At 40.7% G+C, this 14,401-nt stretch overlaps 1 protein-coding gene across 1 annotated transcript in view; it reads right to left on the bottom strand.

The window, feature by feature from the left end:
• Positions 1 to 2,279: 2,279 nt before the first annotated feature.
• Positions 2,280 to 14,401, bottom strand: part of CYYR1 (cysteine and tyrosine rich 1) — an 87,288-nt gene continuing 75,166 nt past the window's right edge. The window contains exons 3-4 of the mRNA XM_028505026.2: positions 11,738 to 11,895; positions 2,280 to 4,681 (exon numbers count right to left, since the gene is read on the bottom strand). Coding sequence (XP_028360827.1) covers positions 4,548 to 4,681; positions 11,738 to 11,895 — 292 coding nt within the window. The 3' untranslated portion in view covers positions 2,280 to 4,547. The remainder of the gene's footprint in view (positions 4,682 to 11,737; positions 11,896 to 14,401) is intronic.

The raw sequence follows: 14,401 nt of genomic DNA, 5'->3' as shown, positions 1-14,401 counted from the left end.
TTCCCTGCGACGGTAGGCCGACTGCTGAGATGGCTCTTAGTGCTCTCACCTTCTGGTACTTGTGCGCTGGGGTAACCCCCTGCCCTTTTGTGAAAACTGGACCTAGTAACCTGATTCAAAGGAGTAGAACATAGCCAAAGTGCCTCCCCTCTTGCTAGCCCTGCTGGCACACTCTCTCATTCTAGGCTCTGTTTGCTTGCTTGCTCTGGGGAAGCAAGCTGACATATTTGGAGTTGTCCTACAGGGAGGCCCATATGGTGAGAAAGTGAGGGTGGTCTTTGGCCAGGAGCCAGGGAATAAATGAGGCCTCAGCCTAAAGCCTGCAAAGAACAGAACACCGTCAATGACCAAGCGCGTGAGCGAGCTCGAGAGCAGATCCTGTCTCAGCTGCACGCTGAGATGGCCGCAGCCTGTGCAGTCCCAGAGCTGGAGGACTCAGCTAAGCCACACGTAGATGCTAGTTTCTGTAAAAATATGAGACAATAACTGTCATTGTCTCTAGCCACTAAGTTTTCAGGTAGTTTGTTACACAGCAATGGATAACTATTACACCTGCTTAAATAAAGAAGTGGTGGGGCTTGGGGACAGGCCACAAAGTTTGGAAAGGAAATAGTATATATATTTGTGTCTGTCAGAGTCACCAACGCAGAGAGAATTTTTATGAGGAGGGTTCTTACACATGCTGTTTCCAATCATTGTGATGACCTGGCCAAGTTCACGTATTTTGCGTAGACTGAGATTACAGAAGTGCAGTTAGTTGGCTCAGAAAGCATAGCGAGAAGGCGACAGAGATACGAGAGAAACCCAAGTCTCTCTTATTCAGAAGTCTTACTTCTTTCCTCTGCATTAATGAGTCATAAGAGGCAAGGGCAGGGTTGGGACAAGGGTGGCAATGAGGACCACCTGTAAGATCTTTCTAACCCTAGTTCTATCACTTTCCTTTCTGGAGGCCCTGCCACAGTTCCCACTGAACGATGCCACACAGAGGGGCTGGGCCAGCAGAGCACTGAGCAGTTCAGTTACGTGGCTTGTGGCTTGGGTCTGTGATGCAAAAATTAAAAGGGAACCATTTCCACCAGGTTCTGCTTAAGATTCTGGTGGTCCTTAGCAGCCTCTCTGCTGATTAGTAAGATGATCACATCTCTCTGCTGTTCTGGCGTTAGGTTGTTTTAATTAGGTTAAAAATAAAACAGCACCCAGAGCTCCAGCATTTGCTGGACTCACGACAGTGTGGTGTGCGCTGGATTACCCCAGCTACAGCCCCAGTAGTCCAACTGGGTCCGGCTAAACAAGTCGGGAGTAGGGTGGATGAGCGGACAGTGGAGCTTTCCTGTGATGGTGGCAACAGGATTATGAAATAATAGAAGAATGCTCTGCTGCCCCACACCTTAGGGAGACGTGGGTGGCCCCGGACACTCCCGTCATGGCTTCCAGGGCTGAGCAGGGCAGCTGCAGGACTGATGAGACGCTGAGAACAGGCTGTGGTTCTGTCTCACTGGCTCCTGGGCCAGGTGCAGGGTCTCTCATCTAGATTCGGCCCTGTAACTCATTAGCTGTTGTTAAGAGCTTCCCCGCCCCTAGCCCAGAGTGGGTTTTTCACTGCTCATGGGAGCACAGGTTTGCTTCCAGAGCAGTGGCCTCTTCACAGGTATTTGTGACAGACATCACCATTAATGGACAAAGTCCACCCCTGGATAAGGTGACGGGAGAGGCTTGCTCTTCAACTCCTCCCTGCTGCCTCCTTGGGTTTCGCCTAGAGGGGGTTTCCAGAGCAGCACTGCCCAGGGAGGTTGCCACCAGCGACACGAGGCTGTGTAGCATTTGAAATGCGGCTAGCGAGACTGAGGAACTGGATGTGTCATTTAGTTTAATTTTAATTCATTTACATTTCAATAACCATATGTAGCTGGTGGCTCATGTGTTGGCTAGCGCAGATCCAGAGGCTGTCATCCTTATGTTCTTCTTTTGTTAATTTATTTGCTGGCTAATATTTATAGAACGTGTCGTATGTGCCAAGACCATACTTTGCATTTTGCATCATCCACCCGATCTTCAGCAAACCCGATGAATGAGGCCCATTTTGTGGTTTACGTTCTCCAGAGAAGAAAGTTGCATTTCAGAGAGACGAAGGGGCCTGTCTCACATCACGCAGGCAGGAGACAGGATTCAAACCAAAGGTGATCTGGCTCCAGTCCTGCTTTCCTGCGCGGGGGAATGAGGCTGCGTCAGCAGGAAGAGGGGGCGAAATGAAACGGACACAAGACGATTAAAATAACAGCCCTCGCTAAAATGGGTTCTTTCCTTTTATTGCTTATTGTAAACATGTTGGCCTCAGCAAATACATTGGTTTTTAAATAACCATCGTTCAAAGGTTTCACATCATATACTATCTCCCGTCCCCCCAAGATGTAGCATCAATGAAAATAATCAGTGAACTCCGAAAATGTATACTGGCAATGTGCACATCTATGCTATTGTGTCACTAAGTACAGATAATAAAAATGGTCATCTACTGTAGGTCTATGGGTTTGTGATATATCTTCCAGGAGGCCTTAAAACAACCCAGAAAAGAGAGATGGTGTGAACTGAAATGGCTCCTATGTGGGTAATGTTTGCAGAATGTAAGAGGTATGTAATAAATGTTTATCGATGGTGAAGATGATGAGAATTCAATTTCCACTGGTCTTTTCCTCTCTGTTTTTCTTAAGAAATATATGGTGCACTGCAGCCAAAATTCTGAAAGTCATAGGGACCCTGGCACTTGGAGCTGCACAGTTGCAGTGTGGACGGGGCCGATCACACTTGCGGAAGGAAGATAAATTAAAGCATAGGTACTGTTACATTTGTGCTAAAATCACGGTCACTGGAATAGGCTGGAGCTCTTGAATGCACTGCATCTTCATAAGTAAGAAAATGATCAGTATCTAAAAACCAAGCAAGTCCCTCAAAACAAATCTAGCGTTTAGATCTCACTGGCAGTCAAACTGTATTTCCGTCAGATCAGTGTATTTGTAAGTAAAATATGCTACTTGTATTAGCTACTAAATTTCCTAGCTATAAGGAGAGAACTATAGTTTATACCTTAGGGTATTTCTTTTGTTTTATCCAGCAAAATTCATAGTATTGTTTGGGGATTTCACAGAATTATGATGATGGTGTTGGCGTAAACATTTTAGATTAGTTGCAAAGTGATACAAAAAATGACTCATCTCTTCCCAATATTTTCTCAGTGTAAATTTTAAGTACATGAAAGATCCAACATAAATGTTAAGGTCACTTGCAGAAGAACATGGCATGTTAGATTTATTTATTAATAACTTTTACACACAAAGATAGGCACTTTATAACATTTAGATTTTGGCAAAAGACACGATTTAATGTTGATATCTTAACCTTTCCATAAATGTGTAACTTTTCCAAGGGACGAGATTATCAAAATATATGAAAGAGAAACAGAAATTTTTCTAAGCTACCGATGAAAAGAATTCCATAGAACAGAATCCAAACTTCATTTTCCCTCTTTCCCTCTTCTTTTTGTAAACTTGTAATATTTTCATGATCGAGTTCTGAGATTTTACTTCCTGTAGAAAAAATGGAATTATTTGGCATCTAATATTTTAGTTTGAAATGAAGAATTTGTTGCTTGTGGAACTTGATACTTGTTTTCACCGTTGGCATAATCTTTGTCATAATACAAGGAGTAAAGTCAGATGACTTTTAGGTGGCAGTCACTATCCCTTGAAGATTTCTTGGTTTTGAGCAACTTTGAATCCCTTTGATTCTGCTTTAACTTTCAAAGTAAATAGACGCGATTGAACTATTGTAGAAGTTTCCATCTTTGGAGGCATAGAAATTTACTCCGTATCTACATAAAACATGAGCAGAACTTCTGAGGTCCACTGGGCCCTTCAACCGTTTAATTTGGCGGTCCCTTCTGGAGCGTGTCTGTGACAGACAGTCAGCCAGGTCCTGCCTGAAGTATGGGTAACGGGGAGCTTCCCGAGAGCTCCAATCGCCCTTTCTGACACTGAAACTAAAGTCCCCATAACTTCCATCCAGTGCTTCCAGTGGTATAAGGCACAGAGTAGGTTCTCAAGCACTTGATCAGCATTTATTGATGAAAGAAAGAATACACAATTCTAGTTCTGACTCTTAAAGCTACATGGAATACAGAATACATGGTTTATTCGGGTGGTCCAGGCTATTTCCCTGTATCACAGAAACCTTCTCTTTTCCAGAACCAGTACTGCAACAACCCTTTCAGATATTTTATCTGTCTTCATTACTCTCCTCTGCATGTGCTTACATCAATTAGTAGGTCTCTTTAAATGTGGTTCCAGTGAACCACACATAATACTCCAGGTGGGGTCAGCTCTGAGAAAGGTTAAAAACTCTGCGTCTCTTAGCCTGGACATTCCACTTGACACATTGTTTGACCCAAAAGACGATTCCTTCCAGCAATGCTTTCCTGTCTGTTTCTGAGCAGAGGCATTTGATTCTGGGCAAGATTTGTGGCTGGCACATATTCTGTTCTGGGAGGAGAAGGATTATTTCCTTGCGTGTCCAGGATAAGGAGGGGGTGGCGACCTCTGTGTGGAAGCCGGTGGGGTCGGGGAGTAGGGGGGAGGCCGTTCTGCACGGTATTCCATCTCGTGGTCATAACTGTAGGGGGGTGGTGCCACTGAAAAAGAAAAGGAGAAGGGCATCAGGCAGGCAGCCAATATTTGAGTGCCCTCCATGTTGATGCTACCACACTGGGTGCTTTGGGCAGGGACATAATTTTTGCCTGCAAAACTCTGAGTTTTATCAGGCCTCAGGGGCACACCTACCTACCAGGAAGAGTACTATAAAAAGTGGTGCGATTGGCCAAAGTATTTAGGGTTGGTGGCTGAGGGTGTTTCTTGGCAATCTGGTGTTGACGAGCAGAGAGAGAAGAGGCTAGGGGGTAATTCAAGTTTGAGCAAAATACCAGACAGAGGAGAGCATTTTTATTCAAAGAAAAAACTCTATGGAGGGGAGAAGAGGGAAAGACATTAAGGGATCTGATGGTACTATCATCATGGCGGGCTTTGAAAATCATATAAGCAGTGAGTGATGTACAACTATCAGAAAATTTTTTTGAATATGCTAGTGAATATGGGGTGAATTTGGGGTGATTGAGGTGGACCATGGAAAAGGCGAGAGAATGTAAGAGTTATGTGAGGAATTATAAGGGACTCATAGCAGTGGGGCGATCAGGTGGGAATCATAAGAGCCCTCGGGGCAGCAGAGCACTTAGGTCATGACTGGGCGTGGAGGAAGGTGTGGAGAGTGGAAGGAGGTGTCGAAGTACTGGGCACTCAGTACTGGGCTCCCATAACCAGCACGGTCATGGAGCCATTACAAGAATAAGAATTAGAAATAAAAGCGGGGGAGGGACAAGCTGGTTTGTGAATAAGGTTGACACATTTAGTTTTGTGAATCTTATGTGAAAAGTTGTCTTAATTGTTATTGTAATATATGCAGTGTGTTTTGAAATGACGTTTAATACGCTTTATTACCGCTACATATGGATGGCTTTTATGTAGTGATCTCAACCTAATCTCTAGGGTTCGAAGACAGGTACCCCTTGAGTGCACCCTGTCCTTAAGAACCCAGTCATTCTGCAACATCTGAGCAGAGCCTCAGCAAGCCCCCTGATGACTTGCCAGTACTTGAATCGACATCAAGATCACGATTCTACTCGGAATTAATGTGTTTAATTGCTACTGTGAATGGAGACTAAATCACAAGACTGGTGTCATAACAATGCTAAAACCAAAACCCCCCAAAACAAACAAAAAACCCCAAAAGGCCAGGCTCTTAACATTAGAATGGGAAGAAAGAACATGTGACATCTCAACATACTTCTTTCTAAGATGTCTTCTAAAATGTGCTTGTATCACCAAGATTATGACAGTGTTCTGATTGATATGCATGTGCGAACACTGGGCTTCATCCTATTTGCAAACACAAACCCTGTTTCCTCTGGGTCCCCTTAAGTTGGCTAACTTTATGAGGAGTTTAATGCTTTGAACCATTTGCTGATCCGCCTAGACTGAGGGATGTGAGGAAGCAGAAGTGAGTCACTCAAGGAAAGAGGAAGATGGAGACACAGAACAAGGTGGGATGTCCTCCGTGGGCAGCAGAGGCTTTGCAGGTCTCTGGAGCTCTGAGCAGGCTGTGGGCTCCTGCCCGAGGACGGAGCTCTGTAGAGAAAGCAGCGATGATGTGTACAGCTTCTCCATGGCTGCTGTGGACCTGTGGGGGCTGGGCTATGCCGAGCTTTGTTTTCTACAACAAAATGGAATTACTCCTGTGGAATCTAAACACACATTCCCTCTGTGGTACACCCACTCCTTTGCTTCATTATGTCTAGGAGGGCTGAGACAAACAGATTTATAATAAACTTCCTCCAAGCCCAGAAATGCAGCCTCCATGAAAAGTAGGAAGTTACAGCTGGATAGCCATTGAACTGTTTCTTTCAAGCATGTGGTTTTAAGTTGTTTTTATATGGAAGCCTTTCCCTGCCTCCCACGTGAGAGGCACACACCGCAGGATTCTACAGGCTGACTGCATCATTCTCTGTCACGAGGCCGCAGTGCGTGGTTATGCCTGGGTGACAAAGCGTTTGTGTTTTGCCATCTGCATAAAAACTGCTGGAGGACATTTCAGTGAGATTCCCCACGGTTTATACAGCTGCATGTTGAACATGAAAATCTAATGTATGAAACGGTGTTGTTTCTGTCATACAGCCTTTGGAGTTTGACAAAGTGATAATATAATGCTGAAGGGCGATATTTTGAAGACTATCCATCGTGAAATAAACATGGTGCATCTTTCACGGTAGCAGCTCCTAGAGGACATTTTGAAATAATACTTGTATAACTGTGGACTGTGCTATCTTTCTTTCTTGCAATAATCAGGTTTCTCTAGGAAGTAAACTTTTCATGGTATCAATTTTTAGCATTCCGGATTAACTCTAAGAAGATTTGTTCTTCCTTAAAGGTCAAGTCGTCTTCAAATGACATATGGATACAGATGGAGATATGGTGTCTTAGAAATTCTTTCATTCCCAGTATTACAATTTTCTCATTTCAGTAGAGGAAATGTGCTGTTTATCCTTAATATCATTATAGTTGTCTACAACTATTTTGGAAAATTTAAGGGTACTATGACACTCATGGAAGAAATTTAATGTTTTCCACCCACTCAGGCCAACAGCTCTAAAGCAAATGTAAAGGGAAGATGCATGGTGATATCAAAACTATAGAACGTTATTTTAGAAAAATTCAAAACAGAAAAATGATCCATAATGTTTTCACCACAATTTAACAGATATTAACTTTATACATTCTCTTCTGGTCATTTGTGTTTTTTATATCCTTGTAGTCCTATAAAAAGGTATATGCTTTTAACTTTGAATTATAACATAGCCTTTTTCATTGTGCTATATATTCTTCATAAACATTATTATCAATAGCTACATGTTATTCAAATGACCATTTCCTTGTTTTTAGATTAACACCTTTTTATTATTATTATAACAAATGGAGTGACAGATATCTTTCTACACAAAGACTTCTTTTGAATTAGTTCTTTAGAACAAAATTCCAGAAATCAACTAACTGGCCATCACCTACTATTTTAGTCTTCCTTGTGTTTATTTTTTATCTTATAAAAGCTTCCTGCCTTCTGCCCATCTTGTAGTTCACCACATGAAGACTGTGTACTTCACGGTATTGGTTTGTAACACCTAAATTGTAATTGTCTTCTTTAATTATTTTTGAAACACATGCAATCCTGCCTCTCAGGCCCTTTGACTTTTTAAAATATATTGTCTCATATATTCTTAAAAGATTTATTTACTTATTTATTTTTAGAGAGAGGAGGAGGGAGGGAGAAAGAGATGGAGAGAAACATCAGTGTGTGGTTCCTCTTGTGTACCCTCGAGTAGGGACCTAGCCTGCAACCCAGGCATGTGCTCTGACTGGGAATCGAACCTGCAACCCTTTGGTTCACAAGATGGCACTCAATCCATTGAGCCACACCAGCCAGGGCCCCTTTGACTTTTTGTATTCAAAAACCGTTTTCTGACCTTGGTGTAACCAATAATGCTACCATTCTGTAAATCTGACTACTGCTCTTTATCTTTCTAGAATACACATTCTAAAATATCTTGAACCTCACCTGGATTTTCAATTTATTGATGGCACTTAAAAATAATAATTTAAGCTGATATCACCTTTACTTTTGTATTCATATCTTTATTCAGCTTAGATTTATGATCCAGCAGATAAATTATTTCTGTGCATCTACTGTCAACTTTCTTATCTCTTTGCGCATTGCCTGATGAGACTCCAGTCCTAATTAAATGCACCATTTTTAACTACCCCAGCTCTGTATCTAGGAGCTTAATGTAAGAGGATAAAAATGCACAATTATACTAATTGATTTCACTTTAAATGAATGACCATATTCTTAAGTGTGGAGGCCATTAGCTGTGCTTGGGAATTGAGCATTTCTTTGGGCATTCCACAACCCCTTCATTCTCTGCGATTACTGTTTCATTCTTTCTGCTTAACTACAAACACCTCCTTAACCTACTTTTAGCATAAGACTTGCTTCTTTTTTCACTAATAAAATAGGCACAATTAGAAGGCACCTTATCACCAAATCCTCCTTGGATGAGTACATGAAAGTCTTCCCATGTTCAGTGCATATCCAAATAAGGTTGCCCTCATTTGTCAACTCAATAATGCAAGTTAAGTGTTGATTTCTTAATGAAATGTTTCCAAGAGATTTTAAATACTGCACACCAGTTATTTTACAGAATGCTCCTCAACTTGGGTTTGTCAGATAGCTTTTCATGCTAAGATTCAGGCTCTGAACTTCCAGCCAGAATACTGCACAGGTGAAGCTGTGTCACCTTCAGAGTTACACCCGAAGATGTAAGACATCCATATGTCTTTCCTTGGTGATATTAAGTTTTATTTCCTGGTCCAGGTGGTGTCTGCTTTCTCCACTTTTATAATTAACAGGAATCTGGAAATAGGTGCTTTAAGGGCATGTACATATTCTGCTCCTCAGCAACCTTTCCCCCAAATTTACCATTAGCTGATGATTCTTTTCCTAAACCTTTCTTATGATAGTTTAAAAATAATGAATTTTCTGACTCCACAACTCCTTTTTACAGGTATCCTTTGGCATTTTTCTGTTAGCAAGAGCCTTTCCCTCCTTCTCCATTGTTTGCATCTATCTATCTATCTATCTATCTATCTATCTATCTATCATCTAGCTATCTATCATCTATTATCTAGCTATCTATCATCATCATCAATCATTAGGGAACTAAATAATGCAATTCAAATCTCAGTTTTCTTGATAGCATTAAAATCTCTTGTTTTCATTTTGTTGGCATTGATTTTTATATCTTTGCAAAGCCTTTTGTTATGGTCTTCCTGTATTATCTTCTTTCAGGTGTGTGTAATCCAAACTTACTTTTTAGAAAGGCGTGACTATGACCGCTCTCCTTCACTTACACTGAAATTCTGGAAAGTGGTAGAAATGTGAGATTTGACACATAATTCTTAATTTCACACGGGTGGTTTTAAAAATAATTGTAATTGAACAGGACACCATTTATTCTACCCAATATGGCAGGAATAAAAAGCTATCTTAGAAGGTCACTGTCCAACAGAGGCTGGGGGTGGGGGCAGATGACCTTTTCTTGGTCATCGTCCCCCAGTGCAGAGTGACCATGTTCACTGCGGGGCTCCCTACCTTGAACCTGCACCAAGGGCTAGTACAACAATGGCTGGATTGTCTTCTACCCACGTCTGTGGCCTCCAGGCTGTGGGACTATACCACTTGGACTATACAACAATACAGATAACTTGGGTTGTTACCTCTATTACCACAGGGTTAATAATAAAATGTGAGTACAAACATTTTATATTTCCACACATGAGAGATTTTGAAAAACATTCAATTCTACTCTGTTTCCTCATCCTTTAAGTAAAAGCTTCATTAGCGTCTTTGAGAAGGAAATGAGAAGTAATCAAGTAAGTACATTATGTTTCGAAGACCTTGTGTTTTTGTAGTGAAAATGTTTCTACCCTGAGGTTCATTGTGTTTCTTGCATTATTCAGTTCCTGAGCCCTGCGTTTACTAAACATGTGGCCTGCCTCTGTGATCTGCCAGTAGTGAGGAGCCACTGTAAAGTTTTGAAAACATGTTTCCACGCATGAAATAGACACATCAATCCTCCCCCAAAAACACAGGACTTCACATGAAAATATTTTATATTTTCTATTCTAATTTTATAAGTAATATTTGAAACTGTTTTAAGAATTGAATTTTAACTAAACTTTTCTTGGTCAAGCAAAAGTGTATCTGAAATGTTATCTACAGAGCACTTCTCTTTGCTTTTTCTCCACTTAATGTCTGTCTGTCTTCTGTTCTTCTCTTGGGTTACGGGTTGCCCAGGTAAAAATGAGGAGAGGTGAAGAATAAAGAATAATTCCCTCATTTTTTCCCTTATACCCTAACATTATTGCACTAATCAACAACATTCTCAGTCAGTTGGGGAGATTCAAAATTGTGCATTGCTTTCGCACTGAGGAAAAGCTGCATACACTCCAGAGTGGACTTTGGGGTAAACTCCCTAGGTACTGATCTCTAAATCAGGTGTCATCATGAGTTGTGTTCATTCTTTCAGCTCTGTCTGCTGAGTGCCTGTTAGGTGCCGGTCCCGATAACATGTGTTTGAGATTTAGTGGCAAACAAAAGGAAAAAAAAAGATCCCTGCTTCATGGAGCTAATATTCTGGAAGGAGGAAAAAAACAATAAACAATAAATGTAACAATTAGGTAAACTATGTGGTACATTAGAAAATTAAAAACACTGGGGAAAAACATGTAGCAGACTAAGGAAGATTGGGTGCTGTGGGGAGGGATACATTATAATCTTAAATAGGGTGATCAGGGCAGGCCTCATTCAGGAGATCTTTGGACAAAGACTTGAATTGAGTGAGGGACTCAGTATTTCAGACAAAGCCCTGAGGTGGGTGTGTGCCCTGTTTGTTCACGGAACAGCCAGGAAAGCGTGAGTGCAGCCAGAACGATAAGAGGGAGAGTAGGAGGAAATGAAGTCAAAGAACTAAAAAGAGGAACCAAATCATACATTGCTTTGAAGGTTCTGGTAAGAACCTGTCTTTTACTTTAGATACAATGAAGAGCCACTGGCGTTGGCTCTTCCTCTGTGAGAGAGAGGAAACCACTAAAGAATTTGAGCAGAGTAGTGATATGATGTGACCACTATCATGAAAGTGTCCCTCTGGCTATTGTGTTGAGACTAGACCCTGGGGGCACAAGGAGGGCTCTGGGGGAGCACCTAGGATGTTATCACAGGGATGGCGGTGAGAGCTGGTGGTGGCTCCCATCACGGAAGGAGCAGTAGGTACGGTGAGGAGTAGTCAGATACTGTATATACATGTATTTTGAAGACGGAGCTGAGAAGGTTTCCAGATAGACTGCATGTAGGTTTGAAGGAAAGAGAGGAGTCAAGGAGGAGTCCAAGATTTTTAGCCTGAGCAGCTAGGAGTCTAGAGATGCCACCGATGGAGATGGCAAAGGCTGGAAGGGGAAGGGGACTTGGGAGGATGGTCATGTTCAGACATGCTGAATTTGAGGTATCTCTCAAAATCTATTTTGCTTACCAGGATAGGACGCGATGGCATTGATGTGTGCAGTGCTGATGACTCCCACCCGGGGCCCACGGTTGTTTTTCATACACATGCAGATACATATGGCGATTCCAGCAATGACCCCCATGATAAATACGATTCCAAACACGATGCCAGCAATCGCTGTGCCCCTACAAAAGAAAAGGAAAACAGTACATTTATTGAAAAGTCTCAGGGCTCTTCAGACTTACATATACAATTCAATAACTATGTGACAAGTGTTTCTTTATGAATGTCCTTAAGGGTAATTTTTGAAGAGATAATTCCCTGATTCGGTTAGGTAGTCTTGTGTATTGTAGTGAATAAATAAGTTATAAACCTTTAGGGGATCCTTTTCCAGAACAGTAGACCTATCATTCACGTTCTGGCTTTTAAAATTCATGTATTTATACAAAACATAATTCTCCAGATAGGCTATCTAAAATAATAATTTAAAAAACTATTCTGCTGTGTGAATAGCAAAGCATTTATCTACTTTCTATGAAGTATATGTGTTTAATGAAGACAACTTGATTCACGTCCAAATATTACATTAATGGTGACATTTATTCTCATTAGAACTCTTCATAAAGACAAATAAAAAACAACATCACACAAAAGAAAGTTATTAGAATGCTATGGGTTTTCTCTACAGCAATCCCAAATTCTAGATCACAATTAGCAATGCCTTCATATTTCTGAGAAATAATGTCTTTCACGTTAGAATTCCAGACCCAGACAAACGATCAACAAGTGAATGCAGCGTTAAGTCATTTTCAGGCGTGCAAGGACTCTGAAACATTTCTCTCCCCTGTACTTTTCTTTAAGCAGCCATTCAGGAATGTGCTTCGGCCGACAGGGCAGTTCACCAAGAAAGAGCAAGAATGTGCTTGCATCTATATCTAGCTGTATGTACTTCTGTTTATGTTAAATAAAAATTATAATTTCAAATAGTTACATTGCTACTAAATATTGTTACAATTTCATGTGTAAATGCTAGTAGGAGGTAGCAACACCAGTCCATATCATTTCCCCAGTAAGCCTATATTACTTGTGAAAAACATGCTATAAAATTCAGGTATGCCCAAGATGTTTACTTTGCCTTTTTTCATGCTGGTCCTTCTCACTAATAACTTCCCTCAACATACCCACTTTCTTGAGGCTTTGTAATCATTTTCTCTGTTATACTCAGGATAATACATTTCCCTGACTCACTGGTTCTGCCCCTGTGACAGAGGTGTGTGTACCTCAATACCTGTCCCCTACATTTTCCTTTCATAAAAAAACTATTGTGGGTTAATTTAGGTACCTGACAATCTGAAATAAATGCTGTGTCTCCTAGATACTCTTAAAACTAGTCTTTTTGGTGACACATTGATAGAAAATAGTTGTAAGTAAAATGTTTTGTGACATGACTCCAAGAAACTTCTTAAAAGATGGGAAGAGTGAGCTTCCCCACTCCCTCCCCAGCTTTCTCACCTCATCTTGCTTTCTGAAACATGGACGTAATGGCTGAGCTCTGGTCTCATTGCCAGACCATGCGGACAACCTGCCTAGGGGTGGAGGAGGTATGAGTTTCATGGAGTGTGCATCCTTAACAGATATGGAGATGCTACATCAGCCCTGAGTCACTTATCTCTGGATTCCCTTTGTACGGCAGAGAAATATAAACTATTTAATTTTTTTCATTAAAATCTCTGGTACTTTAATGTGTGTGTGTGTGATATGTTGCTTAACCTAGTCTCACCTAATACAACTCCTTTGCCAAGATTAACATGGTAAAACAGAAGGAAGTCTTTAATGTGGAAATAGCAGTTCTAAGGAACATACATATACTCTGAGGTCCCCATGAAAAGGTTCCAAAAAAAGTACAGCAGAACCAAGAAAGTACAAGACTGCATTCAACTTCTGTTACATTGGGGCCATTCTTCTTCCATGTCATGTGGCTACATCTTTATGATTTAGTGAGAGTCCTTCAAGAAATCTTTATATTGTCTAGACATCAAGGAGGTATACACAATAAGAATTAATAAATAGTCTTGAAGATGTTGGAAATGATAGACTGACCTGCACAGTAACACTTTTTTTCCACTGGAGTTCAATAGTAAATGATTTGATTGATTAAAGATAAATTCAAGTCAAAAAGTACCCTTTGGTTTGTTTGTACTTATTTTTATTGATCAATTTTTTTGAATATGGGCACAATTCTTATATTAGATTCACCAAGCAAGTTCAACGAAATTCAAATGCATACAATAAAATAAGAGTGAAAAACAGAAATCTGAGTAAAGATTCCCTGAATTATATTACTTGATATGTTCCGTATACTGGATGGATTCTATGTCATATGTCCTACCAATGTAGCCTCAGCGCACCATAACATACTGTCAAAGTCGAAATGCAGTCATTGACAGCTAATTATACATGCATGTCATTGGTTTCATAGCAATATTTGGAAGAGCAGTTTTGACCCATGCATAAATCAGCTTAATTTTCCAGGCATGCCCTAGAGGTGTTTGATTTACTCTTTTTTTTTTTAATTTTATTTTAATCATTGTTCAAGTACAGTTTTTTATTTACTCTTGTCATAATACCTGCAATTCTAAATGGCTGCCACTAGACAGCACTATTCGTGACATACAGTATATATTGTATATC

Source organism: Phyllostomus discolor, chromosome 2, assembly GCF_004126475.2.
Source record: "Phyllostomus discolor isolate MPI-MPIP mPhyDis1 chromosome 2, mPhyDis1.pri.v3, whole genome shotgun sequence".
Taxonomy (NCBI): domain Eukaryota; kingdom Metazoa; phylum Chordata; class Mammalia; order Chiroptera; family Phyllostomidae; genus Phyllostomus; species Phyllostomus discolor.
Note: the sequence above shows the minus strand (reverse complement) of the source record. Positions and strands in the feature narration are given on the sequence as shown.